Here is a 27,795-nt window from a genome sequence, read left to right on the forward strand (position 1 = left end):
AAAAAAAAAAAAAAAAAAAAAAAAAAAAAAAAAATCCTCGACGGGTTAGAATTTTTATTTTTTAAGAAGCAAATTATGGAACGAGTCCTTTTGACAATTTAGGATTAAGGATTGAATCTAAAGCAAATTAAAGAGAAAAATCCGGATGGAGAAAAGCAAGAGGTAAAGAGCAATCTCACCTGTTATGAGCGCTCTCAGATGCTTCTCTCGTATGCGAACTGGGCTGCAACAAGGTCGAACACTGCAGACCCAACAGATTTGAACACAGTAATCTCATCCTCATTCCTCCTTCCCACAACCTCCCCTTTGATCAAATCCACCAGATTCCCCAAAATACTCCTCTTCTCAATGACCCCTCTTTCCAAAGCCCCCACCAACTCCCCTGCCTCCTCCAACGCTTCCTCACTGTCCACAAAAACCCTTCCTCTCTTGATCGCTAAATCGTCACACTCCCTCATTGAATGCTTAAACGACCCCACCAAATTTAAGTACGCCCCAGCCTTCAACTTATCACCTGTTAACCAAGACATCAAATATTAATATAATATTCCCTTTTTTCAAACACATTTTTTAGAAGTCCTTTAATTATAAGAACTAAGGGTTGTAACTCGAAAATATCGAGCAAAGTAATTCGTTTAATTTTTTAAATTAAAAGCTAAAAATCAAAAAAGTTATCATGGTTCTAAATAAACTTAGAAAAAAAAGGTAAATAGTAGAATTACCTTTGACCAGGGGAACCTCTGAGTTCGTTGCACAGCTCACAATATCCGCCACCGAGATCGCATCATCCAGATTTCCAGTACTCTCGAAGCACAGACCATCCATCCCTGCATTTTTCCGCATCTCATCGGCTAGTACTTTTGCCCTTTCCTCCGTTCTGTTCCAAATAATCACTTTCCTAACACTGGGTCTCGCAGCCAAATGTGCTTTGATCAAATGGGGTCCCAAAGCACCCGCACCCACCATAACCATGACCCTGCTATCAGGCCTGGCTAAATATTTCGCAGCTAAACCAGAGATACAAGAGGTTCTGTAAAGAGTCAAGGTAGTGCCGTCCATAGAGGTCAGAGTTTGGCCGGTGGTGGAGCTAAAGAGCGAGTAACTTGCATGAATTGCAGGTAAGTTTAAGGCGGAATTTTGGGGGAAATGGGTTACAAGTTTGACGCCTATGTAGGGAAGAGCTGGAGAAGAAGACCAAGAGGGCATGAGGAGGAGAGAGGAATGGGGCTGAACGGTATGGCTTTGACGCATTGGGCTGGAAATTGTGGGGGAGACGATAGAAAGAGATGATTGGAAGTGCTCGATTAGATTTTGGTGTGGAAGAATGGAGTCCAAATCTTCTTTGGTGATAAACATGGGAACTCTGCCTGTAATCTTCTTTGTGAGACTCGTTTTGTCTTTTGGGTTATTGGATGGGGATGCCATAGATCTAGAGACCTATTCTGGATTTTAAGTGAATTGGAGAAGACGAGAATTAGCAGGTGGTGGAGAATGGGGAGGAAAATAAAAAGGAGTCTAGACCAAGACTAGGAGATGGAGAAATAGACCCTTCGTTTCTGTTTCTTTTCCTAGGAAAAGAATAAGAAATTCATCAGCCCAATCAATGACCTTCCGTTTCTGTTTCTTTTCCTGGGAAAAAAATAAGAAATTCATCAGCCCAATTTTTATTGATTTAACTTATTTAATAATGATCGAATAACAAGTCGAATGGTAGACTTCCATTGGGCTAACAAATCCATCTCGAATACTCAAAAAAAAAAAAATATATCTAACTTACCAAACATATATAAAGTCGAAGCTTCGTAATTATCTGATAAAAATTAAAATCTTAAGAAAAAAAAAAAAAAGATAGAGAATTTTAAAACCTACAAATATTTTGAANGATCGAATAACAAGTCGAATGGTAGACTTCCATTGGGCTAACAAATCCATCTCGAATACTCAAAAAAAAAAAAATATATCTAACTTACCAAACATATATAAAGTCGAAGCTTCGTAATTATCTGATAAAAATTAAAATCTTAAGAAAAAAAAAAAAAAGATAGAGAATTTTAAAACCTACAAATATTTTGAAATTTTAAATTTTATTAGACAAATAAAATTTAAAAGTTGACAGCTATGACACACCCTCAATCGAAACTATGATCTGTACTTTTAACCTATAATAATTATCTTCAATGTCTATCCCTAATGTACGGTTCTCATTTCCAAAAGATCTGAGAGAACAAATTTACAAATACGAAAAGCATAAAAAAGTAATAAAATTCGTGCCAAGCTTTTCTACCACGACTATTCAATTTCATATTTCGAAACATGGTCCATAGCAATCGAGAAGGGACTATTCAATTTCATATTTCGAAACATGGTCCATAGCAATCGAGAAGGGACTATTCAATTTCATATTTCGAAACATGGTCCTTAGCAATAGAGAAGGGCATTTATCATGTGTTAAAACGGATACTCTAATGGTGTGGAGCCTTGTGTGGGGAACAGAACAAATTGACTCCAAAATTAAACGAACTATTGACGATATCGAAAAGATAGGGAAATATTTAGGCGTTCAGGGATTTTTGTTTACCTTGCATCGAAACCTTGCTGCTCACGAGTTGGAAACGCATGCACAAAGATGGAGGTACTCATCCATTTGGCTGGAAGACTGGCCTTGGACGGACACTCTGCGGTAAGAAAAGATGCACTTCAAGAGGTCAGATTACTGCTTACTGGCTTCTATGCTTTTTTATGCATTCTCAAAAATAAAATTGAACGCTATATAAATAAAGCCTGGATTTTTTTACAACTTAAAAGAAACCAAACGTTTCAAAAGGTTAATTTAATACATTAAAGGGAAGAAGAAACACATTCTGGAGAATTCTTGAATCCTGGTATATGGTTGTCCCAAAGCATAAAAATCTCGACATTACGTTTAACCCTCATCATACCATACGTTTCCTGTATTGCAGTAAGTAACATGACGCCCTAAACTCCACAGTTTGTTACGTATAGGCCTGCAATTCATCTGACAGAAAATGCAATTCTCCCAGTAGAATCCGCGCGGAGCTAATACTCTAAGGAAGCAACGGCCTAAATTGTAGCCAAATATCCAACGAGGTTCACTATTGGATGAATAATTGGTTGCCTTCGTCATGGTCGAGCATGACTACCTCATATGTCTAGCAAAGTTCAATACCGGTACTTCCAAATGTAAAATAATTATTAAGGTGCCGGAGAATGCATTTGCCATCCAGTCCTGACTTTTCAAGTGGACAAATCTTTTATAGAGTTTTCCACAGCCATCCACCAGTCATCGTCTTCGAAGTCTAGTTTTCCAGGGTCCTGGCAAAAAAAAAAAAAAAAAAAAAAAAAGAAAGGGTCATCGAGTCAATACAATGAATGATGCTTTCCACTAGATATTATAAGCCCTTTGATTTTTCGAGACCTTAGTTCAGGTTCCTTCTGATCTATGAAAGAAAAGGACCTTCAAACTGTAAAATTAAGTAATTGAATATGACCTACCTTAATCCGTTTGCTTTCAACATCGTCTGCCACTCTCATCACTTCAAGCCACCAGGAGTCTTGGACACTGCTGTCTGTAATGTTCTTATCACTAAGAAGCAAAAGACAATTTTGGTCGTTGCTTAGAGATCGATAATTGATACATTCATCGGTTGACTCCCTGTCATTTGATATTTGTTCTGAATCCGTAGAAACCCATTGACTAGGAATGGAATCAATCGGAGTTGGACGCAGAGGAGAGCGGTAACCTGTAGGATGATAAGTTCAATTAAACAACGATTGCAAATCAATATTTTCCGGAAAAAAATTGACAATTAGGTTATATTCGAGCACCTCTACAATCTGGATCGTGACACTTCTGATAATAGGCAGCCCTCCTAAGGTCGACAACATACATCACTGGACGATGAAAACATGGATAGTCAATGCTTTGCATGAAAGAAGAAAGGAGAAAATTCTCAGATGGTTTAAAGCAAACGAAAAACCAGAGGAACTAGAACACATTAAGGTTTAAATACTTAAATGATAACTGAGAAAAATAGGGAAGCTACACATGCTGCTCAAACATTAGTACACGAGTACTTCACAAGTCTACTTTTAGAAACACAAATTTAGGAGCAAAAAAGAATTTTCAATTCACAAGTACCATGATTGCTTTTGTGTTCTCGACCAATTCGTTCACAATATCTATTACGGGACATGCTGTAGACTATTAGTCCATATTCTGAGAACCAGTACCAGCAGCGTATTTTTCCTGGGAAGGCAGCAGCTACGTTAATGAACAGCAAGTAAAGTACAGAAGAGACAGCGGTAGATATCAACAGACGTGAAATCTAAAATTGACAAGAGCAAATAACCATCATCTCCCTTTCATATCTCATGGGACATACAGACGTACTACCTGAAACACTACCAGTGGAGGCAACTGATTGAACAAACTTATCCACAGCTGGGAATGGAGACGTTCCCATGCAAGAAGATGCAGAAACATCATTCATGTAACCTGTCAACGGTGCTTCTTTGGCGAAACTGAACTGCCGTCCAAAATTACATTTCTCCTGCGGCAAGAGAACCTCAAAGCTAAACAAATTTTGAATATTAAAATAAAGTTACGAGAACGTGTGGATTTATAAGATAATTTAATTTGAAAGGTATAATCCACGTCATGCACTGTTCAAAGCAGCTTTACAATTAAACTGAAACTCAGCTTGAGATTACCTCCATTTCAAATTGTAATGTCTTCACGCAGTCTAAATCTGTTTTGCAAACCAGAAGCTTCTCACAGTCAGCATCAACGTTGCAGATCAAGGATGCCATGAACATGTCTTCCTCACACTATGGTTAAATATGTACAAGGTAAATCATAGGATCCTTCTCAGAATAATGTATCTTCTGCAAATACTTCCTTACAAAGTCGAGTAACAAAACAATTCCAATAAATTGAAAAATTTTGTGCAAAGTTTTATAAATAATGATGACTGCGAAGAACCTTGAGCCTCGTTCACTAAGTTGGTCAAGTAGACATGTTCAATCTTCAAGTAAGGAACTAGTTATTTCTATCTCTTGGTCTTGATCATCAAGGTAAACCATCACATAATCATTTCTTTGGGATTAACTCTAAATTGATTTGGGGTTTTAGGGCTTGACAATTAATGGTTCTTCTTACTTCTTATGTGGAAGAGTTCTTATCTGCCATTTCTTAAGGTTTCATATCAAACTAGTACACCAACAATTTCACAGTTTCTTTCTTTTTCTGAATTCCATGGCAAAACCATAAGTGAATAACGAGGAGGTCCCGAGAATTCCAAAAGACAAAAGATGGGATACCTGAAAAAGAACTTCCTATTTGAGATTGACTAGCTATGCATCCGTCTTACGATTTGATAAAGCCCAGAGAATAATATAAAATGGAGGAACTTAAAATTCGATGTTCTAGTAAAAAGTACCATACCATTTTTGCACGTGCATGTCTTCCTGTAGGTAGAAGCACAGAAGTCTTCCCTGCCTTTGATGACAAAGCTAAACGAAAGCAACGATTTCTAGAATAAACTGCATTGTCCACAAACAGGTGGCTAGGAGATTCAATGGAGCTTGAATCTTTTTTGATAAACAGTTCTTCGTATCTCCCTTCCATTTTTCCAATACAAATCCGCGAACATATCTGATAATATATTGACACGAATTAAAACAGTACTGGATAAATAAACAGGATAGTTGTAGCTATTCAATAAAATTTTGTTTAAATAATGAAGACTCGGAATCAATATATATTGGCCATGCACTCAGATGAATGACCAACTTAGCTGATAGCCGAATATCGTAAGAAGGTAAGAGTTCAAATGTTAATCACTGTATCTAGAAATCTTTTAGTCCTATGCTTCTTCAGGGAAGTACCTCACCAACAAATGCTCCTGCATGCGAGTTATCCTTAAAAGCAACTTTTGGTATGCGGATTATCAGATGGCGAGAGAACTTCTCTAAACATAAAAATGAAATAGGAAGAGTTATCAACAAAATCATAAACATCGCTAATGAAATCATTTGCAACGTAACCATTTAGGCATCTACAAAAGAAAAAAAAAACAAATGCTCGATGCTAGACTATAGGCCAGAGACCTTGTCATTATCAATCACCGAAAGAAAGTTGCAATCGCATGGAAACTAAAAAAATCCAAGGTCAGCTTTACAAAAGGAGATCTCCAAAACATACAGCCAGTTGACTTACTAGACAAAAACTGTAACTAGCAATTCCTCCTTATTATTATTATTGTTATTAAAATAAAATAAAATGACGGAAATTGAACGGTTTGATTTTAATTGACGTATCACGCATGTACCTTGTTTAATGCATGGCTTAGCTATATTCGACAATGTCATTCAATTTCAAACATAAAACGTTGGCAGCAGTATTAGATCATCCATTAATAAAACCTTCGGCTCTTCTTTTTTATTTTTATGATCTTAAAATTTTGAAGTAATCATATTCCTGTAGAATTACCAAAAATAATCTTGTTGACTATAGTGAATCTGTAATCAATAAAAAAGATGAGGATTATTAGAAAATTTCAGTTATCATGCCAACCAAAAACGAAAATGACAAGATCCTCATTTTAGCAATTTAGGATACACTTAGACAATAACAGATGAATTAACACAGGAGATGAAGCCTAGATCAGACCGATGCTAAATATACCTTCGTTTGAGGAATCAAGCTCTAGTATCCAGTCAAAGCTTCCTTGAATTGAATACTTTTCATTTAAGGCTTCTAGAACAACAGATATCAAGGAATCAACCATTACGTCTTCATTTTTTCCCGTATTGATTCTTTTACTGTACTCCAAATCAAAGTAAAGGTGACACGGAGCACCCTGAACACTTGAAATAGAACAGTGAGAAGTGCAGCAGAAGAAAGAGTAAAGAGCACATGATTTGGACAGATCGAACCACATGATCAGTACAATAACTCAAACTTATTCAGCTCACCTCTTGAATTACTTCATAATGGTGGCGAAATTTTGAATCCATGCTTTTATACCTGAAGTTAATTAAAAAAAAGTTGTTAAAACAAGATCAGAAGTGTTTGCGACGATTCTGTGTGAAAAGTATTTTTTCTCCTCGAAGTATGATTAAAATTTGATAATACCTATGCCAGAACTCACTGTATGATGAAACTAGAAATCTCCTTTGTCCATTAAAGTGATCTTGATAACTAAAAATATGAACATCGGTGTGCTCTCTGGCAAACTTAATTGCTTCTTCTTGTCTGGGAAATGTGGCCCACACTTGCTTGCTATTCAGAATAGATACCACAAATGTCAAAACGATATCATAGAGAAGTGGAATAATGGTGAAACGGAAAGAAAAAGTGAGAGGATGGAAGAATCCTAAATATACCTCAACTTGAATCTGCTTTGCTCAGAAAGATCAACACGAATTTCACGCAATAGTCTCCACAAACTAGATGGCCTCTTGGGAGGGACGCCTCTAGGTGAACCATAAAATACGATTGGCGAGAACTTCTTAGAACTAGAACCTTTTTCTTTACTTGTCAAATCAATCTGAACAGTGTTAAACATAGTTTTGTTAAGCAATGCCAAAAAGATAATAATAATAAATAAATCTGTTTCAGCCTCACCATTAGCTATGAATTCTGTACTTCATTACACACTAAAAATACTTGGATAAGCATATGAAGAATAACAGTCGGGCAAACTCGGCCCTCAGGAAACGACGACTTACTTTCTCCTCGGTAACTTGGACTGCATTGTCCTGCATTTCTTTAACTGAGCCAGAAGCTGGAGTCGTAGAGTCTATTGAACACTCAGGCTTCAATTTACTTTTCTTTTTTACTCTCGCAGCAGATTCTGAATAGAAACAGGATAGATAACCAAACATAATCAGAGGCAGAACATACAGAAACGAAGAACGTTCATAATGATCACCGTGCCACTGCAGATATTTAACCTATAACATACATTGCTCCTCTATTGTACTTCCAAATTTACGAAATCCAGTAGTTCTTGTGCAATTATTATCATTGCTTCGCTGTTAAAATTCGATTTCTAAAAATGAGATTCGCAGTGCAGAAACGAAGAACATTCGAGGTTGTAAAACTCGAACTAAAGATAGAGAAATAGAACTTACGAGGAGGAGAAACGCCGCACTTGAAGCATTCAAACAATCGATCGACGTCGTCCTTCACGGTCGATGCCATTTTCTCCTACTTGGCCCGTCGGAAGTGACTGCGGATTGCTTTCGTCTTTCGTCTTCCGCCTCTACCTTCTCTCTCGTTTTGAAAAATAACTCTGATTCCCTTTCGGAGTGAAACGCGATACTAATGAAACGAATTGGACCTTTTGTTTTTCTTCCCGCCGAAACGACCTTTCCCTCCTATCTTCCGTAAACGATAAACATTTGACGAGTCCTCGTAATTACTCGTTCAACCCTATATATATATGATTTAAGAGAGATTAAGAAAACAGAAAATAAAATAAAATAATAATAATAATAGTTAGGAACAAAATTTGAAAGAAAATCCCTACGGATTCTTTATAAAAAAAAAATAGTAAGAGTATAAAATTTATTATTAAAGCTCTTGTCTTAAAGAGAATGACTCTAATATCATGTTAGAACGAACATCTCCACAGCTCGATCTCTGGAGCCCTCAAAGTGACTACACCTTCACAATTCTTTGTTTGATATTTGAGGATTGGCTAAATCTAGGGCATGACTCTAATATCACGTTAGAACGAACATCTCCACAATGGTATGATATTGTCCACCTTGAGCATAAGCTCTCATAGCTTTGGTTTGGGTTTCCTCGAAATGCCTCATACCAATGGATATAATATTTCTGACTTATAAACCCATGATCTTCCACTAAATTAACCGGACTCATTCCCAATGATCCTCAACAATCCTTCCAGAGACAATCTGGTAGACTTAGTAGAGTAATACGAAACTCAGTAAAAGTTGTCACAACATTGTAGTAGGACGAAATGAAACATTTGAAAACTCCAAATCTAATAATTTTTTTTCCCTGGTAAGGAAGGAGGGGAACAAGCACACTTGGAGAGCGCAATACAACTGAGAGTTGCATGCTGCATTTGGGAATGATGAATCGCTCCCGAAAAAAAATCAATTGATTCTCTCCCAATTGGTTGGACCGTAGGTGCGATGATTTGCTTCACGGGCGATGTCTTTGGTTCAAGTCCAAGATGCCCCAGCTACACCAAGAAAAAAAATAAAAGAATAGAATAAGCATCTGACTCCTTCATGCAGGCCCCACTTGACTCGGGGGAACAAGAAAGACGAAGGAGAGGACTACACACACTTTTCCCTTTCTCCCTATCATTTCAGTAGAAAGTGCACAACTTGCTTATCCAAACATTTGGGGTCTTTATAGATTCACTAAGATTTAGTGTTGTTTTTTTAAATTACTTTAAATTCCTTAAATCTAACCATCTATACAACAATTTGTCAAATTGTTTAATAAATGGGTAATACCAAGTAAAATGCAACATTACATGTAAAATATTTAATGTAAGAATATGAGCTTATAATTAGCAAATATTGTTCGTTTTGACATGTTACATATCCCGCCAACCTCACAGGTTTAAAACGTATCTATTTGGGAGAAGTNTTCAATTATTTATGTGGTTAGAATCTCTCTTTTTTTTTCTTTTTTTTTTCTCCTCAAAATGATAGTCTCACCTCATCCACAAATTTATATTAGTTTATAGGAAGAAACAGAAGACAACTAATACACTAAGAATTAAGAAACGAGTACATAAAGTGAATCCCACAATGTATCTCCTATTGCAACACGTACATTTTCCATAATCTAGAGCTTCCACTTTGTTTTTAAATTAGAAGGCCATTTGGTGGTAATGGCTATTCAAATTGTTTATAATTTCAAAGGGCCAAGTCTGTTGGGGGCAGTTTGTTTATACATGTCATGGATTCTCCTCCTTTGTCATTTTGGCATTTGGAATTTTTTTCTGCTGATGTTACAAAGCGTACCGACCAGGTGGCCCTCTCAATCTCTGTTCTATTTGGACACTTATTCATAGTGTGTCTTACCCAGTTCTATTAGTACCCGTAATTCTCTTGCCTCTTTACCTCAAATCTTCTTTGTTTTTGTGAAGTCCCAACAGCTTTGCATTAAACCGATAAACAGATGGCTACAAGTGATGTCCCATGCTGTGAGCCAAGGTTCTGGATGTATCTTCTGATATGTGTGGGTTTGGTTGCTTTTGCTGGTCTTATGTCGGGCCTTACGCTAGGACTTATGTCGCTCAGTTTGGTCGATCTCGAGGTCCTTGCCAAGTCTGGCAGGCCTGACGATCGCAAAAATGCTGGTAAGTTTTGTTAAACTCGTGATCAACCCCTTAATTAATCAATATGGGACTCTTCTCTCATCAATCTTCACTTGGAACAAAGTACAATATAGAGCCTATTTTTAGGCCTATGGAGTTCTCGAACAACCTCAATGGAGGTTCGACTCCTTGAACAAAGAATACCCTTTGTTCGACATTGACTACACCTTTGAGACTCACAACTTATTTGTTCAACATTTGAAGATTTTATTAACACGACTAAGTTGAGAGCATGACTCTGATACTATGTTAGGAACCACAAATTTCTAACTTCATTCCCTTGTAGCCAAAATTCTGCCCATAGTAAAGAACCAGCATTTGCTTCTTTGCACGCTCCTTATAAGCAATGCCATGGCAATGGAGGTACTGCTTCATCCAAAATTTAACTTCGTAGACCTTCTTTTGAAAGGATTTTAACTGTGTTTTATTTATTTACCCTTTCTTTCCATTTTTAGGCTCTGCCCATCTTCATCGATGCCCTTCTCCCAGCTTGGGGAGCCATTGTGATATCAGTCACTCTCATACTAACTTTCGGAGAGGTAAATTTTTCTGAAACTTCCTTCTTCATCTTGTATGGTACTTGATGGAACGCCTCGTTTTCTCCATAGATTATTCCTCAAGCTATTTGCTCAAGGTATGGATTGAGCGTCGGCGCAAGGCTGTCGGTCATTGTTCGGGTGCTTCTCTTAGTCCTCTTTCCTTTGGCTTACCCCATCAGTAAGGTAATACCATGTTCTTCATTTGGTCATATATGAGAAGGGTTTGAAAGGAAAGAAGATTCGAACTCTAATTTCTTGCGTTTTTGCCCTAAAAGAAACAATTCATATGAGCTTCTGAATGTGAATGACAGATATTAGATTGGCTTCTGGGCAAGGGGCATTCTACACTTCTAAGAAGGGCAGAGCTCAAGACATTTGTGGATATGCATGGGAACAAGGTTGGTTCAACATGCTTACATTTCAATGGTTACTTCTAGACCCGTTTGATAACGATTTTGCGAAATTTAAACGAAAAGAAAAAGCTAAATGTGTTAGGAATCGCGACTCTCCATAATGGTATGATATTGTCCACTTTGAGCCTAAGCTTCTCCAAAAAGCCTCGTAATATTCCCTAAATTAACCAACGTGGGACTCACTCCCAACCATGCTCAACAAAATGATTATCGCACTGATAATATTTTAAATCTTTGAACTAAAATTTGTGTCTCAGGCAGGCAAAGGTGGAGAATTGACTCAAGAAGAAACCACCATAATCACTGGAGCTTTGGACATGACACTCAAAACTGCCAAGGATGCTATGACTCCGTTATCCAAATTGTTTTCACTTGATATAAATTCCAAACTTGATGAGTATGCTTCTGCCCTTAACTATGGTTAAGAACTCAATGGATTTGATTTTTAACTTGTTTTTTTTTTTTTCTTTTTGGATAATCCTAGGAAAACCATGGAGATCATTTTAAGGAAAGGACATAGTCGAGTGCCGATCTACTCGGGACATCCAACTAATATCATCGGTATTATTTTGGTATGTTCAAGTGTTAAATTGAAAGGCCTAATCATCTTAACGTTTTAAAAACGCGTATATTAGGAAAATGTTTTCACACCTTTATAAAAAATGCTTCGATATCCTCCCCAACTGATGTGGGATCTCACGATCCACCCCCTTCGGGGCTCGGTGTCCTCACTAGCATTCGCTCCCTTCTCCAATCGATGTGGGACCCCCAATCTACCCTCTTTGGGGACCATTGTCCTCGTTGACACACTACCTCGTGTCTACCCCTCTTGGGGCTCAGTCTCCTCACTGACACATTGCCTCGTGTCTGACTCTGATACCATCTGTAACAGCCTAAGCTCACGGCTAGCAAATATTGTCTTTTTTGGGCTTCCTCTCAATATTTTTTAAACGGTCTAGAGAGATTTCTACACCCTTATAAAAAATGTTTCGTTTCCTCCCTAACTGATACACAAATATACTATGTGCCCTTTCGATTTTTCTTTAAATTCATGTACACAAAATATAAATCAATCAAAATTTACCATACATCCCCATTTGGGTGCAGGTTAAAGATCTGATCAAATTTGATCCACAGGATGAAACTCCCATCAGAAATCTCACCATCAGAAAAGTTCCAAGGTAAAATTATTGGATGCTTAGCCCTTATAGCTTTCTTAGCTGAAGAATTGATGTTATAATTTGGATGCAGGGTACATGAGAACTTACCTTTATATGACATATTGAACCAGTTCCAACAAGGACATAGTCATATGGCTGTTGTCATTAAGAGCCACAAGGAAGCCAGAGAGCCAGCAGGTTTCATCTTCTTGTCTTCATGATTTTGGTTACCAGAATCATAAAAAACATAAACTGATCTCGTGTCTCTGTAGATTCCAAAACTGCGGATTTTAACGAATCAGAACTCGAAACCACGACGAGAACCGAAACGGAGTTGGAATATATTAAGCTGCAGATAAGGAATATCCATTCTAATGTAAGTAGTGAGACAAATGGAAAATCAATGCCAGATTTTGATGAAGATGTTATTGGTATCATAACGCTGGAAGATGTCATGGAAGAACTTTTACAGGTTCGTTTAATTTTTCTTGAGGATAAGATTCCATGATACGATAAGTTTCAATTTGGGTCGGAACCTTGACTTTTGAGGTTATAGCTAGGACATTACCCGAATCTCTTCGAGCATGTCTTTGACACTCTTGACACCATTGTTACCTCTAATCTTACTTATGTCTTAACTTGACTTTCATGCACACTCTTCTTGGCGTGTTGGACGATGCACCGTCTTTATCGGTCACATCATGACACTTATCCAGCTCTCACATGTCTCGATAGGCACCACTTGCATATCGTGTTTCGAATGACTACGCATAGAGTCTCACAACCTACTATTTTCTTAGTACAATCGTGACATTCTCTCTCACTTAAACTAGTCATCATATTCAATATTTTTCGGAAACACAATTACCTAGTGGAATCTGAGACCATCGTGAAATGTTGTTTTTGTTGGTGGTGTTTGTGAAGGAAGAGATATTGGATGAGACTGACGAATACGTTGCTGTTCATAACAAGTAAGTGCTGATTTCTTTATAAAATTTTATTTTTACAAGTTTGTGGTAATAATGAATCATATTTGTGTAAAAAATACAGGCTGAAAGTGAATATGAGAGTAAGGAGATCAAAGTCAGAATCTCCAGGAGCAGCCCATCTGCGCTGGATATCACCAATGCCATCCCCACTGTCTTCATACCATCACTCTCCACTTTCTTCATCGTATAATCACTCACCAATGCCTCCGCGTATTCACTCCCCATTTACTCCACCGCCTCTCTCTTCTTCCCTTGGAAATTACTTGCACTCTTCTCCCACTCCATCTCCCGTTTCTCCAAATAAGGTTCTTTTTTCTTCCATCCTACATAAATGTTATGAGATTCGTGTATTTTAATCTTCGAATTTATATTTTATTCATAGGTTTCAAGGAAATCGTACGAAAAGCTGAAGCAGGCATATGGATCATAGAGCGCAGTTTTTATTTTATTTCTGTTGATATCAAATAGTCTCGTGAAGCTACTCGTTACTTAAAGGGTTTAATTAAACGAGGATGCATGCTTGGCCTTAATTGAATTGAAGTTCTATAGAAAATAATCCTTATTAGAAATAATAGTGATAATAATATTTAGTCTTTAGAACAAGTTAATGTCATTTGAATTCTTGTCTTTGTAATTAATAAATATATAAATAAAATAAGTAATAAAAATTAGGACTAAATTGACATTTAAAAACAACATTTATTACAATATATAAATTCAATTTATGGAAAGAAAAATCTGCAACTGGATAAGAAACTGACCCAATGTCGGATCAGAGGTACAGATTCGAGTTCCGTGGGTCCCAATAAAAATATCTTCCACTGGAATGTATTAAAACCCACTTTTTGAAGCCACCGACACGTGTCTACCGGTTTCATAAGGGCACTATCTTTTACTCCTTTTTCCGCTACCCATGTAACGGTTCCCTTNCTGTTCATAACAAGTAAGTGCTGATTTCTTTATAAAATTTTATTTTTACAAGTTTGTGGTAATAATGAATCATATTTGTGTAAAAAATACAGGCTGAAAGTGAATATGAGAGTAAGGAGATCAAAGTCAGAATCTCCAGGAGCAGCCCATCTGCGCTGGATATCACCAATGCCATCCCCACTGTCTTCATACCATCACTCTCCACTTTCTTCATCGTATAATCACTCACCAATGCCTCCGCGTATTCACTCCCCATTTACTCCACCGCCTCTCTCTTCTTCCCTTGGAAATTACTTGCACTCTTCTCCCACTCCATCTCCCGTTTCTCCAAATAAGGTTCTTTTTTCTTCCATCCTACATAAATGTTATGAGATTCGTGTATTTTAATCTTCGAATTTATATTTTATTCATAGGTTTCAAGGAAATCGTACGAAAAGCTGAAGCAGGCATATGGATCATAGAGCGCAGTTTTTATTTTATTTCTGTTGATATCAAATAGTCTCGTGAAGCTACTCGTTACTTAAAGGGTTTAATTAAACGAGGATGCATGCTTGGCCTTAATTGAATTGAAGTTCTATAGAAAATAATCCTTATTAGAAATAATAGTGATAATAATATTTAGTCTTTAGAACAAGTTAATGTCATTTGAATTCTTGTCTTTGTAATTAATAAATATATAAATAAAATAAGTAATAAAAATTAGGACTAAATTGACATTTAAAAACAACATTTATTACAATATATAAATTCAATTTATGGAAAGAAAAATCTGCAACTGGATAAGAAACTGACCCAATGTCGGATCAGAGGTACAGATTCGAGTTCCGTGGGTCCCAATAAAAATATCTTCCACTGGAATGTATTAAAACCCACTTTTTGAAGCCACCGACACGTGTCTACCGGTTTCATAAGGGCACTATCTTTTACTCCTTTTTCCGCTACCCATGTAACGGTTCCCTTCTTTCCCTCCAATGTCACAGCCGCGACCTTCTTCCTACCCCGCACTGAGTCCCGCCAATTAACCCGAACAAAACACGTGGCAGCTTCCAGTAACTCGATTACACTATGCCAATCCTACGCCCGGTGCATTGGATAATTTTGAAGTATCTGCACGGAAATATCAATGGCGCTGGCGACAGCAAACTGCCATTTCTCGAACCTCGTGCTTGGGCTGAGCACGGCTGTTGATTCCGAATTAGATCCGTTCAAATGGCGTTACCGTTCGACACTGCTGCAACGTCGTTGCGAGATGATCTATTGAAGAGAGCTCGGAAACCTTACACCATCACCAAGTGCAGAGAGAGCTGGACTGAGCCTGAGCACGATAAGTTCCTCGAAGCTATTCAACTGTATGATCTTCTCTCTCCGATATATTTTCGAGCTTCTTTGTTCTTCTTCATCCTCCTGTTTTTCTCTTTTTTGTTGTGGATATTTTTTTAATTCGATTTAAAATTTTGCCCGTCTTGATAAGATTTCGTATCTCTGTGCGGTTTTATGCTCGTATCCGGCATCGTCTTTGATTTGTGGTTTCTGAATTCACGAGTGGAGGCCGCGCGATTTGTTTTCGGAGTGATTTTGGAGTATTTGACTGTTTGTTTTGTTTTCTTTCATCAGGAGAGGAATTCTGGTCTGTTTTTTGATTATTTGGAAGAAATGTCCGGAAGCATTTGAATTGTTGCTTTTGTGTTTGTTTCCGATCTAATCGTTCGTGTATCTTCTCTTTGATTGTATGCTTCAGATTTGATCGTGACTGGAAGAAGATTGAGGCCTTTGTAGGGTCGAAGACCGTCATTCAGGTAATGGACACACTCGTCTTACGTCCCATTTTTATCCTACGAATCTAATGAACAAATCTGGAATGTTTTCGTTCTTTTCTCGTTAGATATCGAGAAATAACGATGTTATTCGTCTTTCTGGAATTTTTGTTCTTCAATAGCGTTTCTAAGATTATAGATAAGTTCTGGAATTTAAAGATTATGAAGTAAATATAATATCCTGTTACGTTTGGTCAAAACAAATCATGCTCGAATTCTTCAAGCTTTGGCTCTTCTATTATAAGTAGTCTAAAGATGATGATTCTTATCAGATACGAAGTCACGCTCAGAAGTACTTCCTGAAGGTTGAGAAGAGTGGGACAGGCGAACACTTACCTCCTCCACGACNGGCGTGTTGGACGATGCACCGTCTTTATCGGTCACATCATGACACTTATCCAGCTCTCACATGTCTCGATAGGCACCACTTGCATATCGTGTTTCGAATGACTACGCATAGAGTCTCACAACCTACTATTTTCTTAGTACAATCGTGACATTCTCTCTCACTTAAACTAGTCATCATATTCAATATTTTTCGGAAACACAATTACCTAGTGGAATCTGAGACCATCGTGAAATGTTGTTTTTGTTGGTGGTGTTTGTGAAGGAAGAGATATTGGATGAGACTGACGAATACGTTGCTGTTCATAACAAGTAAGTGCTGATTTCTTTATAAAATTTTATTTTTACAAGTTTGTGGTAATAATGAATCATATTTGTGTAAAAAATACAGGCTGAAAGTGAATATGAGAGTAAGGAGATCAAAGTCAGAATCTCCAGGAGCAGCCCATCTGCGCTGGATATCACCAATGCCATCCCCACTGTCTTCATACCATCACTCTCCACTTTCTTCATCGTATAATCACTCACCAATGCCTCCGCGTATTCACTCCCCATTTACTCCACCGCCTCTCTCTTCTTCCCTTGGAAATTACTTGCACTCTTCTCCCACTCCATCTCCCGTTTCTCCAAATAAGGTTCTTTTTTCTTCCATCCTACATAAATGTTATGAGATTCGTGTATTTTAATCTTCGAATTTATATTTTATTCATAGGTTTCAAGGAAATCGTACGAAAAGCTGAAGCAGGCATATGGATCATAGAGCGCAGTTTTTATTTTATTTCTGTTGATATCAAATAGTCTCGTGAAGCTACTCGTTACTTAAAGGGTTTAATTAAACGAGGATGCATGCTTGGCCTTAATTGAATTGAAGTTCTATAGAAAATAATCCTTATTAGAAATAATAGTGATAATAATATTTAGTCTTTAGAACAAGTTAATGTCATTTGAATTCTTGTCTTTGTAATTAATAAATATATAAATAAAATAAGTAATAAAAATTAGGACTAAATTGACATTTAAAAACAACATTTATTACAATATATAAATTCAATTTATGGAAAGAAAAATCTGCAACTGGATAAGAAACTGACCCAATGTCGGATCAGAGGTACAGATTCGAGTTCCGTGGGTCCCAATAAAAATATCTTCCACTGGAATGTATTAAAACCCACTTTTTGAAGCCACCGACACGTGTCTACCGGTTTCATAAGGGCACTATCTTTTACTCCTTTTTCCGCTACCCATGTAACGGTTCCCTTCTTTCCCTCCAATGTCACAGCCGCGACCTTCTTCCTACCCCGCACTGAGTCCCGCCAATTAACCCGAACAAAACACGTGGCAGCTTCCAGTAACTCGATTACACTATGCCAATCCTACGCCCGGTGCATTGGATAATTTTGAAGTATCTGCACGGAAATATCAATGGCGCTGGCGACAGCAAACTGCCATTTCTCGAACCTCGTGCTTGGGCTGAGCACGGCTGTTGATTCCGAATTAGATCCGTTCAAATGGCGTTACCGTTCGACACTGCTGCAACGTCGTTGCGAGATGATCTATTGAAGAGAGCTCGGAAACCTTACACCATCACCAAGTGCAGAGAGAGCTGGACTGAGCCTGAGCACGATAAGTTCCTCGAAGCTATTCAACTGTATGATCTTCTCTCTCCGATATATTTTCGAGCTTCTTTGTTCTTCTTCATCCTCCTGTTTTTCTCTTTTTTGTTGTGGATATTTTTTTAATTCGATTTAAAATTTTGCCCGTCTTGATAAGATTTCGTATCTCTGTGCGGTTTTATGCTCGTATCCGGCATCGTCTTTGATTTGTGGTTTCTGAATTCACGAGTGGAGGCCGCGCGATTTGTTTTCGGAGTGATTTTGGAGTATTTGACTGTTTGTTTTGTTTTCTTTCATCAGGAGAGGAATTCTGGTCTGTTTTTTGATTATTTGGAAGAAATGTCCGGAAGCATTTGAATTGTTGCTTTTGTGTTTGTTTCCGATCTAATCGTTCGTGTATCTTCTCTTTGATTGTATGCTTCAGATTTGATCGTGACTGGAAGAAGATTGAGGCCTTTGTAGGGTCGAAGACCGTCATTCAGGTAATGGACACACTCGTCTTACGTCCCATTTTTATCCTACGAATCTAATGAACAAATCTGGAATGTTTTCGTTCTTTTCTCGTTAGATATCGAGAAATAACGATGTTATTCGTCTTTCTGGAATTTTTGTTCTTCAATAGCGTTTCTAAGATTATAGATAAGTTCTGGAATTTAAAGATTATGAAGTAAATATAATATCCTGTTACGTTTGGTCAAAACAAATCATGCTCGAATTCTTCAAGCTTTGGCTCTTCTATTATAAGTAGTCTAAAGATGATGATTCTTATCAGATACGAAGTCACGCTCAGAAGTACTTCCTGAAGGTTGAGAAGAGTGGGACAGGCGAACACTTACCTCCTCCACGACCAAAGAGGAAAGCTGCTCGTCCATATCCTCAAAAGACTTCAACAAATGGTCAGTACAAGTTCAATTTGTAGCTTATCTTTTGACAGCATAATTTTGCCAACGCTTTCTCGTAATGCCAACCCATTGTGGTCTCAGCTCTTGCGCTAGTGTCAGGGCCATTTCAATCTTCTTCTCTTGAACCGAATTATATTATAAAGCCAGATTCCTCTTCTGCTCCTGCGAGTTTCATGGCGGATAACTCTACCCAGATGGTTAATTTCTCTCAAAGTGCAAGAGGTTTGAGTTGTGAAATCACAAACAAGAGTCTGAATCTGAAAATGATCTTGTTATCTTTATCTTTTTCTTGGAATGGAAAGGGGTTGGAGATTTAATTACTTGATAACTCACGAACTTTTTTTCATTTTGTTTTGGATGCTTTGATTACATCTAGCTGTTTCCTTTCTCTTTCGTGTCTGCAGGGCAAGTTATAGAAAACAATTGTTGCAGTAGCACAGACCGCACTACAAGAGCACGCTTTCCAACTAAATCAAGCGTCGAGGAACATAACAAGCTTCCGTTGAGAGGTGAAAGCTTTGATAGTTACGTTATTTCAATAATTTCTCCAGCCTGGGTAGTACATTAGGTTACTGTAGTCCATACGGCATTTACAAATTTCGGTTCCTTCGCCTAATGATTTAGACCCATAGAAAATTGTCCTGAAGATGCTTCTTTGTTTTGCATTACATATTTACTGTGGCCGTTGTTGATGCATTTTAAATCTTCAATTCAATGCAGTACTGCCAGATTTTGGTCAAGTCTACAACTTCATTGGCAGCGTGTTCGACCCAAAAGCCTCGGATCATTTGCAGAAGTTAAAACAGATGGACCAAATAGACGTCGAAACTGTATGTTCTTCGTTCCCACTTCATTGCCTTGCATCCCACTACATGACTGCGTAGCTTTACTTCCATCCAAATTTAGGCCAGCCAGCCAGCCAGTTCACTTGCTCCCGCGTTTAACTTCAAAGATTATATCCTTTAGCCATAATATAAATCATATCATATCATATGCTTGAAACAACTTATGTAGTATATATCTGATATTCTTATTCCCTCTCCAGGTGATGTTGCTCATGAGAAACCTGGCCATTAATCTCACGGGCCCCGACTTTGAGGACCATGTGAGTATCTATCTATATCTCTGTCTTCACTAACGAATTTCTGCTTTTGCACACAGTTTCTGAGGCAAAACAATTGTTAACCATATTTCCATTGTGCTTCCGCACACCATTTAGGATCCTTCCATTTAACTCCAACCCTTAACATCGAAGCTGGAAGTTTTTCATTCTCGGAAAGAGATACTTCCCACTGTAATTGACTACTTTCGTTTTGATTACATGATACCACCTTGCAGAAAAAGGTACTCTCGTCATATGATGCCTTCATGGAACATGGTTAGTAACAAGAACAAAGCTGGAGACCTCAACCGTTGGAGATAGCAACGGCAGCTACTACTTCACCGAACTGTACCTAATTGAGCCTTCCTTAATGCTACTGAGCTAGATAACTAGTATTGTATTGCTGTTGTATATTCGCCCACTGTCGCTTCTTAGAGCAAGAGGGAAGAATGTTCCTCTAGTCCCCGTTCCGAGTATGTGGACAGTGCGAGGTTGCTTCTGTATCTTATAGCTTTCACGTAAAGTATGGATATTTGTTTCCTAGAAATAATTTATTGGGACACAGAGGATAAATGCGGAAGATGATTACCAACAAAAAAGAAGTATCTGTTCATATATTGAAGTAACATCTACGTTTGCTTATTGAATACAACAGAGAAAATAGAAAAGAAGAGGTACCAAAACCGACATTGACGCTGATCAATGACTCAACACACAAAACACATTCACAGACATCTCAATATCGACACGGTGACGGCTAAAGCAACTTGAAGCTGATGATAAGAAGGCTTAGTCGACCTCCTCCATTTTGCTCTCTTCAGCACCATCTTCCTCCAAAGCAGGCATGTCCGCATCATCTCCTCCTTCATTTTCCTCCTCGTCGATGCTAAGACCAAGTTTCAACATTCTGTGGATTCTCGCAGCAAATGTATTCGGATCATCAAGGCTGAAACCAGAAGTCAATAGAGCAGTTTCGAAGAGGAGCATGACCAAATCCTTGACGGATTTGTCGTTTTTGTCCGCCTCGGCTCTTTTCCTTAGCTCCTCCATGATTCCATTATCTGGGTTGATCTCCATTGTCTTCTTGCTTGACATGTAAGCGCCCATGCTGTTGTCCCTGAGAGCTTGGGCCTTCATGATTCTCTCCATGTTTGCCGTCCAGCCGTATTCGCCGGTGACCAAGCAGCAAGGAGAGTCCACTATCCTGTCGGAGACAACGACCTTCTCGACCTTGTCACCAAGGATGTCCTTGATAGTCTTGCACAGGTTCTCAAATGACTTCTTCTTCTCCTCCTTTTTCTTCTTCTCTTCCTCTGTTTCATCATCAAGTTTAAGTCCTTCCTTGGTGGCAGATACTAGCTTCTTGCCATCGTACTCTTTCAGTTGCCCAACGGCATACTCATCAATGGCGTCGACCATGAAAAGCACCTCGTAGCCTTTCTTCTTCAGGCGTTCCAAGAAGGGGGAGTTCTCCACTGCTTTTTTACTCTCACCGGTGATGTAGTAAATGTCCTTCTGACCCTCCTTCATCCTGGTGACGTAATCCTTCAAGCTCGTCATTTCATCTCCACTTTTGGTGGAGTAGAATCGCAGCAAATCAGCCAATTTGGCTCTGTTTTGGCTGTCTTCGTGGATACCCAACTTCAAGTTCTTAGAGAAGGCCTCATAGAACTTGTTATAGTCCTCTTTGTTCTCCGCGATTTCATTGAACATTTCAATGCACTTCTTCACCAAATTCTTCCTTATCACCTTCAGAATCTTGTTCTGCTGCAACATCTCACGTGAGATATTGAGCGGCAGATCGTCGGAATCAACCACTCCTTTGATGAATCCAAGGTACTCGGGGATCAGCTCCTCACAGTTGTCCATGATGAACACCCTTCTTACATAGAGCTTTATATTGTTCAATTTTTTACGGCTGTCGAAGAGATCAAATGGAGCCCTCTTCGGGACAAAGAGGATTGCTTTGAACTCGAGCTGTCCCTCCACGGAGAAGTGTTTCACTGCAAGGTGTTCCTCCCAATCGTTTGTCAAGCTCTTGTAGAATGATGCATACTCATCTTTGGTGATCTCTTCAGGCTTGCGAAGCCAGATGGGTTTCTGCTTGTTGATGAGTTGCCATTCGTGAGAAACCTCCTTGATCTTCTTCTTCTTTGGCTTGGTCTCCTTCTCCTCGTCCACCTCTTCGACGTCTCCTTCTTCTTCCTTCTTAGGTTCGTCCTCCTCATCGTCGCTGATCTCCTTCTCAGTAGTCTTCTCGGTCCACAGATAGATGGGATAGCTGATGAACTCAGAGTGCTTCTTCACGAGGTCCTTGATCCTTCTCTCTTCTAAATACTCCAACTGAACAATTATACATCCAATTAGTACCGCATTCGATAAAATTTGTACATTTCCATTTCATCTACGAAATTCAGTATTCCCAGTATCCCAATTTCTTATCCTAAGAACAGACCGTTATATGAACTGCGTTGATTTCATTACCTGATCCTCCTTGAGGAAGAGTGTGATCTTGGTACCCCTTCCGAGTTGCTCTCCACTGACGTCCCTTGTGACAGTGAAGGAACCACCGGCCTGCGATTCCCATACGTATTGCTCGTCGTCATTGTGCTTTGTGGTCACAATCACCTTCTCGGCCACAAGGTAAGCCGAATAGAACCCTACACCGAATTGACCGATCATGCTGACATCGGCGCCGGCCTGCAATGCCTCCATGAATTCTTTGGTCCCCGACCTTGCGATGGTTCCCAAGTTATTCACCAGATCTACATTCAAGAAACAATATCAGAAATTAAATCCAACATCCCAACGTCGCAACGGCATTCTGGCGAACAGACCGAAATATTTCGCCCCTTCTCTTACCTGCTTTAGTCATTCCGACTCCACTATCGATGATGGAGAGAGTTTTGTTGTCCTTGTCCGGAACAATTCTGATGAAAAGCTCTGGTTGAGCGTCAAGTTTGCTCTTATCAGTCAAACTCTCATATCGAATCTTGTCCAATGCCTAAAGATGATCAAAACCAAACAATTAAGTATTCGAAGATTCAGAAACAAAACAATCCACCGAAATCTCGACGACGCTTGACATTCAATGGAAACAAGATACNAAAGAAAAAAAAAAAAAAAAAAAAAACTCACGTCAGAGGAGTTGCTGATAAGCTCTCGAAGGAAGATCTCCTTGTTGCTGTAGAAAGTATTGATAATCAAACTGAGAAGCTGGTTAATCTCGGCCTGGAAGGCGAAGGTCTCAGCATCAGCCATCTGCACGTCCGCCATTGAACACTCACACAAACTCGCGAATGAAGAAAAACTCGAAGCAGATGAAAAAGAACTTGCAAGAGAGCGAAGAGATTGAAGATGATATTCACAGAGATTAACTGTAACTCGAAATTGCTTTCCAGACGTAGAGGATGAATATATTTATAGTGGAATAAGAATAGCGCAGAGTCTCGATCCTTCTACATTTCTCGCGAGCTTTTATCAATCATATTTGGCGGTCGATGTTGAAACGGCGTCGTACAGCCTGTTGCCGATCGGTTTCTCTTGGACGTTTGGGCCGCGAACCGCGATATCGAGAACGTTCTTCAGTTGTGGGTCTCTGGAATGTTCGTGATTGNTTTTTTTTTTTTTTTTTTTTTTTTTTTTTTTTTAAAAATACAACTAATTTGATTTTGCCATTAAATAATTTTTTAATCAATTACCTATATTTTTAAGAAATCTTAAATTTAGTTTATATTACTGATTTATTATTTATAAAAAAACTCTTCAAATTTTGCGCAAGTCTTTTTAATATAAATTGTAAAAATGTATTTTTAAAATAAAGTAGGGGTGAAAAAAAAAATATTATAAAGTTAAAATAATATTATTAAAAAATTAAAAATTTATATGGTTTTTGGTTCATTTTTGTTGACTTTTTTTTTCCCCTTTTTTTTTGCTTGAACTTTTCATATCTGGAGTTGAATCAAAGGTTGGAGACGAATCTGCAATGGAGAATCCGAAGTCCATCAGATTCAGCTCCAAACAGAGCGTTACTTGTTTTGCCTCACAATCTCCATGCTCTACCTAATCCCTGCCAAACCCATTGGATTCTTTCTTTGTCTTCTTTGCTATCAATGAACCATTTGCCATCTAATGGCGGCCGGATCCTTGAAGAGGAGGCAGTCTAAGCGATCGAACTCCAAGCCCCCTGCGGCCATGGCTTCTCGACCTTCTCATCAACGTTTCCTTACCCCTAGAAATACTGCCCTGCTAATTTCGAGTTCTCTGGTTTTCTTTGTTGTTCTGGTCTTCGGCATTTCTTTCAATGTATTGCGAAGATCGGCCAAATATGAAGTTCAATCGCCAATGATTTACTCTATTGAGGTGGTCAACGAATTTCCTCACGATCCTAGAGCATTCACTCAGGTATCCCAATTTCGGAGCCATTTAAAATTTATATATGTTTTGTACAGAAGTCTGAATTTCAAGCTTTTGTATACGACGATTAAGTTAAGGTGTCAAGATATTGGCTCTGGAGAAGTGTTCTTTGAAGCTAGGATCATTATACTCTGGTTGAACTTGGTTGAAATTCACTAGTACTGTTTATTGCCACAGACATAGAACACACTGATATACATGCATAGAGACAAGGTCCGAAGTCTGTAGTTCTCCGTCTAAGCATTTTTCTTCAAATCAAGAATTGATTTATTCACCTATTCCAAATGATGTATTGTCATTGTGATCTTATCTGCTTTTAGTTGACTATTCGATATGAATTATAGTAGGAAAGTGGATTTGGAATATTGGCTCATCGGATGAGTATCGCACGTTGTTTTCTGTTGGAATGTATTTATTTTGACAAATATTTCTCTTGCTTCCCCAGGGACTGGTTTATGCAGACAATGACACCCTATTTGAGTCCACTGGCCTTTATGGAGAGGTGAATTTGCATTTCACAAGTCAAATTCATCAGTTTGTTGTTTCCCTGTACTCTAAAATCCGCATAGTTTTATCTGATCATTTTCTTCGTAGTTGTGGAGACAAATTTCTGATCATCATATCCTTATTCTGTAGCGATACCTCTAATTGTCATAATTTCTGATCATCATAGCCTTGTGCCCTTGCATCTTCTATTTCACCTTATTTCAATGGCACACTAAATAAGATTCGGATTAGAATTTTAGGGCGGATTTGCAAATTTCAGTACGCAATTCCTCTCATCCATCATTTGTTTCTTCTTAGCTAAATTTGTAACAGCTATTAACGAACAGCTAAGTGTAAGCCGAATGTGTGTTTACAATCGGGAAATTGTTACATTTTTAGCTATCGGAATAATTTAAATTCTTTTGTTATCTAATAACTTGGTGAATATTAAATTACTATGGTTTTGTTATCCTTAGATCTTATTCTTGTGACTTTTATCTTGACTTTTGTTGCAGTCATCAGTTCGAAAAGTAGCTCTCTCTACTGGGAAGGTAATTTTTTCTTTTTTAGATTTCTCACATGCAATAAAATAAAGTGTCATTTTTTATCACGACTTTTTTTACCTTCATCATTTTGATCATGTTATATATCAATGAAAATTTGAAAATATTTGGCTGATGTTTTAAGTTTTGATGTTGAAAGAGAGCTCCTTTGAGGAATTTTCGAAGTGCACGATTTTTCAGATCTTTTACCCTTTTTTCCCTCAACACACACTCTCTCACAATTTTTATTGCTGTTTCCTTAACATGTTGCCTTTTCAATGGATGGCTAGATAAATTGTTTGGGGGAAACACATTTCAGCATTGCATTCCATTTTCTTGTTAGTTTTGTTTATGTACTTATTTTCCTGTACAGGCTGAGGCTCTTCACAAGATGGATGACTCTCAGTTTGGGGAAGGATTAACACTTCTTGGGGAGAGGTTTGTGATGGTTTAGATATTAATTGCATTGATTTTGTTGCTGATTCGGATATTGAGATAACGGTCGTTCTTTCCAATAAGTTACCATTTGGAAATTTCTGTTGAAGGAAGCATGACAAATTTCCCGTTTATGATATTAACCATTAAAGTATGAAATCAACTATTCACTTCTTTCAAGCAATTGTAATGAAGCCAATTATGAATCCTTTGTACTATAATACTAGGAATCTATTCTGGTGTTTTGTCTGCTCATGAAACTCAGTTATTTTAAATTAATTTTGTACATTTGGATGCAGTCTAAAATTTATTCCCATCCTCGAAATCTAATCTGTTCTTACTTCACCGTGTCATATGTACCTCGATTCATTGTAACCGTTACAAATATATTCAAGGAATCTTCATATTGCTAATTTAGCACTTTCTATATTCTTTTGTAGGCTGTTTCAAGTAACTTGGTTGAAGAAAACTGGTTTCATATATGACCGAGATAATTTAAGAAAAGTTTGTGCTTCATCTTTAATACCTTTTCTTGAGATTACACCTTTTCTTCTCATGTTAAAGTTAGAGCAAATGAGGTTCATGGACTCTTTATTCTTTGACTTTTAAATACGTTTAAACAGAGAGGTGCCCTATATTCTAACGTCGACTATGTTAAATGAGTTGATATTTCAGTAATGAAAATTTGGGGTTTGAAATTAAACGATAAGATGTAAAGATGTAATCGCCCAAACTCACCGCTAGCAGATATTATCCCCTTTGGGCTTTTCCTTTCGAGTTTTCCCTCAAGGTTTTAAAACGTGTCTGTTAGGGAGAGGTTTCCACACTCTTATAAAGAATGCTTTGTTCTCCTCTCCAACCAACGTGGGATCTCACAATCTACTTCCCATGGAGACCCAGCATCCTCGCTGGCACACTGTCCGGTCTCTGGTTTTGATATATTTGTAATAGCTTCAAGCCCACCACTAGTAGATATTGTCTTCTTTGGGCTTTTCTTTTGGGCTTCCCCTAAGGTTTTAAAATGCGTCTCTTAGGAAGAGGTTTCCACATCCTTATAAAGAATACTTCATTCCCCTCTCCAACCAACGTGAGATCTCACAAAAGATATAATGTTGTGTTTATCCTCTGTGCAGGTTAAGGAATTCACTCATCAAATGAGTGATGGTTGGGGATTGGCAACAGATGGAAAGGTTTTGTTTGGAAGTGATGGGACATCAACATTATACCAAATTGAACCAGAGACATTTACAGGTTACTATTCTATGTAACAACTAGCGTTTTGTTCTAAATTAAATTCCATGACTCCAAAAAGTTTGTGTTTTCTGTTCTCCGCTATAAGGATCTTAAAGCATTCCTGCCTCTCTTTCTTAATGTAATTCTCATCACATGAATATTGTTTACTGAAGCAACGAATACTATCACAAGTTTTAGTTTAGCAAAAAATTGTCTCGTTAACATTCATATGGCCATTTTCCCAATTAATGCAGTTACTAATAAATGGGTTGTGAGATATCAAGGAAATGAGGTGCATAACCTCAATGAGCTGGAATTTGTCAATGGAGAAATCTGGGCAAATGTTTGGATGGTATATTCTCCAAGATATTTATTCCTTTTAGAGATTCTTTTTTTTTTTTTTTTTTTTTTTTTTTTTTTTTTTTTTTTTTTTTTTTTTTTTTTTTTTTTTTTTTTTTTTTTTTTTTTTTTTTTTTTTTTTTTTT

The 27,795-nt window shown here is 37.9% G+C and overlaps 8 protein-coding genes across 13 annotated transcripts in view; 5 read left to right on the forward strand and 3 right to left on the reverse strand.

The window, feature by feature from the left end:
* LOC111810014 (protein SAR DEFICIENT 4-like) overlaps positions 1–1,498 on the reverse strand; it is a 3,424-nt gene extending 1,926 nt beyond the window's left edge. The window contains exons 1-2 of one of the 2 annotated variants that reach the window (XM_023696544.1): positions 723–1,425; positions 180–514 (exon numbers count right to left, since the gene is read on the reverse strand). In XM_023696544.1, the coding sequence (XP_023552312.1) occupies positions 195–514; positions 723–1,425 (1,023 nt within the window). In that variant the 3' untranslated portion in view covers positions 180–194. Of the gene's footprint in view, positions 1–32; positions 515–722 lie in introns of those variants that run through there. The other variant, XM_023696545.1, reaches the window with a different exon arrangement.
* A 1,652-nt stretch (positions 1,499–3,150) lies between these two features.
* On the reverse strand, positions 3,151–8,415 carry LOC111810012 (DNA-directed primase/polymerase protein). The gene is made up of 14 exons (XM_023696542.1): positions 8,158–8,415; positions 7,753–7,877; positions 7,408–7,571; positions 7,157–7,303; positions 6,997–7,048; positions 6,707–6,881; positions 5,908–5,990; positions 5,465–5,674; positions 4,732–4,848; positions 4,415–4,571; positions 4,160–4,267; positions 3,847–3,912; positions 3,514–3,761; positions 3,151–3,333 (listed from the first exon to the last, which is right to left on the reverse strand). Exons 1-14 carry the CDS (start codon positions 8,225–8,227, stop codon positions 3,256–3,258), a joined length of 1,800 nt encoding a protein of 599 aa, XP_023552310.1. The 5' UTR covers positions 8,228–8,415; the 3' UTR covers positions 3,151–3,255.
* Positions 8,416–10,186: 1,771 nt separating this feature from the next.
* Positions 10,187–14,022, forward strand: LOC111809993 (DUF21 domain-containing protein At5g52790). The gene is made up of 13 exons (XM_023696518.1): positions 10,187–10,373; positions 10,678–10,754; positions 10,847–10,930; positions 11,000–11,113; positions 11,242–11,328; positions 11,601–11,740; positions 11,828–11,915; positions 12,451–12,524; positions 12,595–12,701; positions 12,776–12,975; positions 13,428–13,474; positions 13,554–13,797; positions 13,875–14,022. Exons 1-13 carry the CDS (start codon positions 10,193–10,195, stop codon positions 13,920–13,922), a joined length of 1,491 nt encoding a protein of 496 aa, XP_023552286.1. The 5' UTR covers positions 10,187–10,192; the 3' UTR covers positions 13,923–14,022.
* A 1,324-nt stretch (positions 14,023–15,346) lies between these two features.
* Positions 15,347–16,733, forward strand: LOC111810345 (protein REVEILLE 6-like). Its single transcript, XM_023697057.1, has 3 exons — positions 15,347–15,771; positions 16,161–16,218; positions 16,509–16,733. The coding sequence occupies exons 1-3, from the start codon at positions 15,632–15,634 to the stop codon at positions 16,731–16,733; spliced, it is 423 nt and encodes a 140-aa protein (XP_023552825.1). The 5' UTR covers positions 15,347–15,631.
* On the forward strand, positions 16,726–17,441 carry LOC111809995 (DUF21 domain-containing protein At5g52790-like). The gene is made up of 3 exons (XM_023696522.1): positions 16,726–16,893; positions 16,973–17,216; positions 17,294–17,441. Exons 1-3 carry the CDS (start codon positions 16,817–16,819, stop codon positions 17,339–17,341), a joined length of 369 nt encoding a protein of 122 aa, XP_023552290.1. The 5' UTR covers positions 16,726–16,816; the 3' UTR covers positions 17,342–17,441.
* A 541-nt stretch (positions 17,442–17,982) lies between these two features.
* LOC111809994 (protein REVEILLE 6-like) lies at positions 17,983–20,778 on the forward strand. Of its 2 annotated transcripts, XM_023696520.1 has the most exons (8): positions 17,983–18,229; positions 18,619–18,676; positions 18,967–19,090; positions 19,178–19,318; positions 19,501–19,605; positions 19,817–19,926; positions 20,142–20,201; positions 20,435–20,778. In XM_023696520.1, exons 1-8 carry the CDS (start codon positions 18,090–18,092, stop codon positions 20,477–20,479), a joined length of 783 nt encoding a protein of 260 aa, XP_023552288.1. In that variant the 5' UTR covers positions 17,983–18,089; the 3' UTR covers positions 20,480–20,778. The 2 variants fall into 2 exon arrangements, with proteins under 2 accessions (XP_023552288.1, XP_023552289.1); XM_023696521.1 differs by lacking the exon at positions 19,178–19,318.
* A 5-nt stretch (positions 20,779–20,783) lies between these two features.
* On the reverse strand, positions 20,784–23,752 carry LOC111809992 (heat shock protein 83). Its single transcript, XM_023696517.1, has 4 exons — positions 23,337–23,752; positions 23,061–23,202; positions 22,683–22,963; positions 20,784–22,541 (listed from the first exon to the last, which is right to left on the reverse strand). The coding sequence occupies exons 1-4, from the start codon at positions 23,472–23,474 to the stop codon at positions 20,988–20,990; spliced, it is 2,115 nt and encodes a 704-aa protein (XP_023552285.1). The 5' UTR covers positions 23,475–23,752; the 3' UTR covers positions 20,784–20,987.
* Positions 23,753–24,104: 352 nt separating this feature from the next.
* Positions 24,105–27,795, forward strand: part of LOC111810868 (glutaminyl-peptide cyclotransferase) — a 6,058-nt gene continuing 2,367 nt past the window's right edge. For all 4 annotated transcript variants that reach the window (XM_023697682.1, XM_023697684.1, XM_023697683.1 and 1 more), the window contains exons 1-7: positions 24,105–24,602; positions 25,060–25,116; positions 25,616–25,651; positions 26,016–26,080; positions 26,518–26,581; positions 27,211–27,328; positions 27,565–27,662. In XM_023697682.1, coding sequence (XP_023553450.1) covers positions 24,330–24,602; positions 25,060–25,116; positions 25,616–25,651; positions 26,016–26,080; positions 26,518–26,581; positions 27,211–27,328; positions 27,565–27,662 — 711 coding nt within the window. In that variant the 5' untranslated portion in view covers positions 24,105–24,329. The remainder of the gene's footprint in view (positions 24,603–25,059; positions 25,117–25,615; positions 25,652–26,015; positions 26,081–26,517; positions 26,582–27,210; positions 27,329–27,564; positions 27,663–27,795) is intronic.

Source organism: Cucurbita pepo, chromosome LG14 (genome assembly GCF_002806865.2).
Source record: "Cucurbita pepo subsp. pepo cultivar mu-cu-16 chromosome LG14, ASM280686v2, whole genome shotgun sequence".
Taxonomy (NCBI): domain Eukaryota; kingdom Viridiplantae; phylum Streptophyta; class Magnoliopsida; order Cucurbitales; family Cucurbitaceae; genus Cucurbita; species Cucurbita pepo.

Coding starts and splice junctions, on each gene's coding strand:
- LOC111810012 (XM_023696542.1), bottom strand. CDS start 8,227: ATGGCATCGACCGTGAAGGACGACGTCGATCGATTGTTTGAATGCTTC. Junction 5,991..6,706: donor GCTTGATTCCTCAAACGAAG/GTATATTTAGCA, acceptor TTTTATGTTTAG/AGAAGTTCTCTCGCCATCTG. Junction 3,913..4,159: donor AGAACACAAAAGCAATCATG/GTACTTGTGAAT, acceptor TTCATCGTCCAG/TGATGTATGTTGTCGACCTT.
- LOC111809993 (XM_023696518.1), top strand. CDS start 10,193: ATGGCTACAAGTGATGTCCCATGCTGTGAGCCAAGGTTCTGGATGTAT. Junction 11,329..11,600: donor TGGATATGCATGGGAACAAG/GTTGGTTCAACA, acceptor TTTGTGTCTCAG/GCAGGCAAAGGTGGAGAATT. Junction 11,741..11,827: donor ATAAATTCCAAACTTGATGA/GTATGCTTCTGC, acceptor GGATAATCCTAG/GAAAACCATGGAGATCATTT.
- LOC111809995 (XM_023696522.1), top strand. CDS start 16,817: ATGTTGTTTTTGTTGGTGGTGTTTGTGAAGGAAGAGATATTGGATGAG. Junction 16,894..16,972: donor TACGTTGCTGTTCATAACAA/GTAAGTGCTGAT, acceptor TAAAAAATACAG/GCTGAAAGTGAATATGAGAG. Junction 17,217..17,293: donor CTCCCGTTTCTCCAAATAAG/GTTCTTTTTTCT, acceptor TTTTATTCATAG/GTTTCAAGGAAATCGTACGA.
- LOC111809994 (XM_023696520.1), top strand. CDS start 18,090: ATGGCGTTACCGTTCGACACTGCTGCAACGTCGTTGCGAGATGATCTA. Junction 19,606..19,816: donor TAACAAGCTTCCGTTGAGAG/GTGAAAGCTTTG, acceptor AATTCAATGCAG/TACTGCCAGATTTTGGTCAA. Junction 20,202..20,434: donor GCCCCGACTTTGAGGACCAT/GTGAGTATCTAT, acceptor ACCACCTTGCAG/AAAAAGGTACTCTCGTCATA.
- LOC111809992 (XM_023696517.1), bottom strand. CDS start 23,474: ATGGCGGACGTGCAGATGGCTGATGCTGAGACCTTCGCCTTCCAGGCC. Junction 22,964..23,060: donor AGTCGGAATGACTAAAGCAG/GTAAGAGAAGGG, acceptor TCTTGAATGTAG/ATCTGGTGAATAACTTGGGA. Junction 22,542..22,682: donor TCTTCCTCAAGGAGGATCAG/GTAATGAAATCA, acceptor ATAATTGTTCAG/TTGGAGTATTTAGAAGAGAG.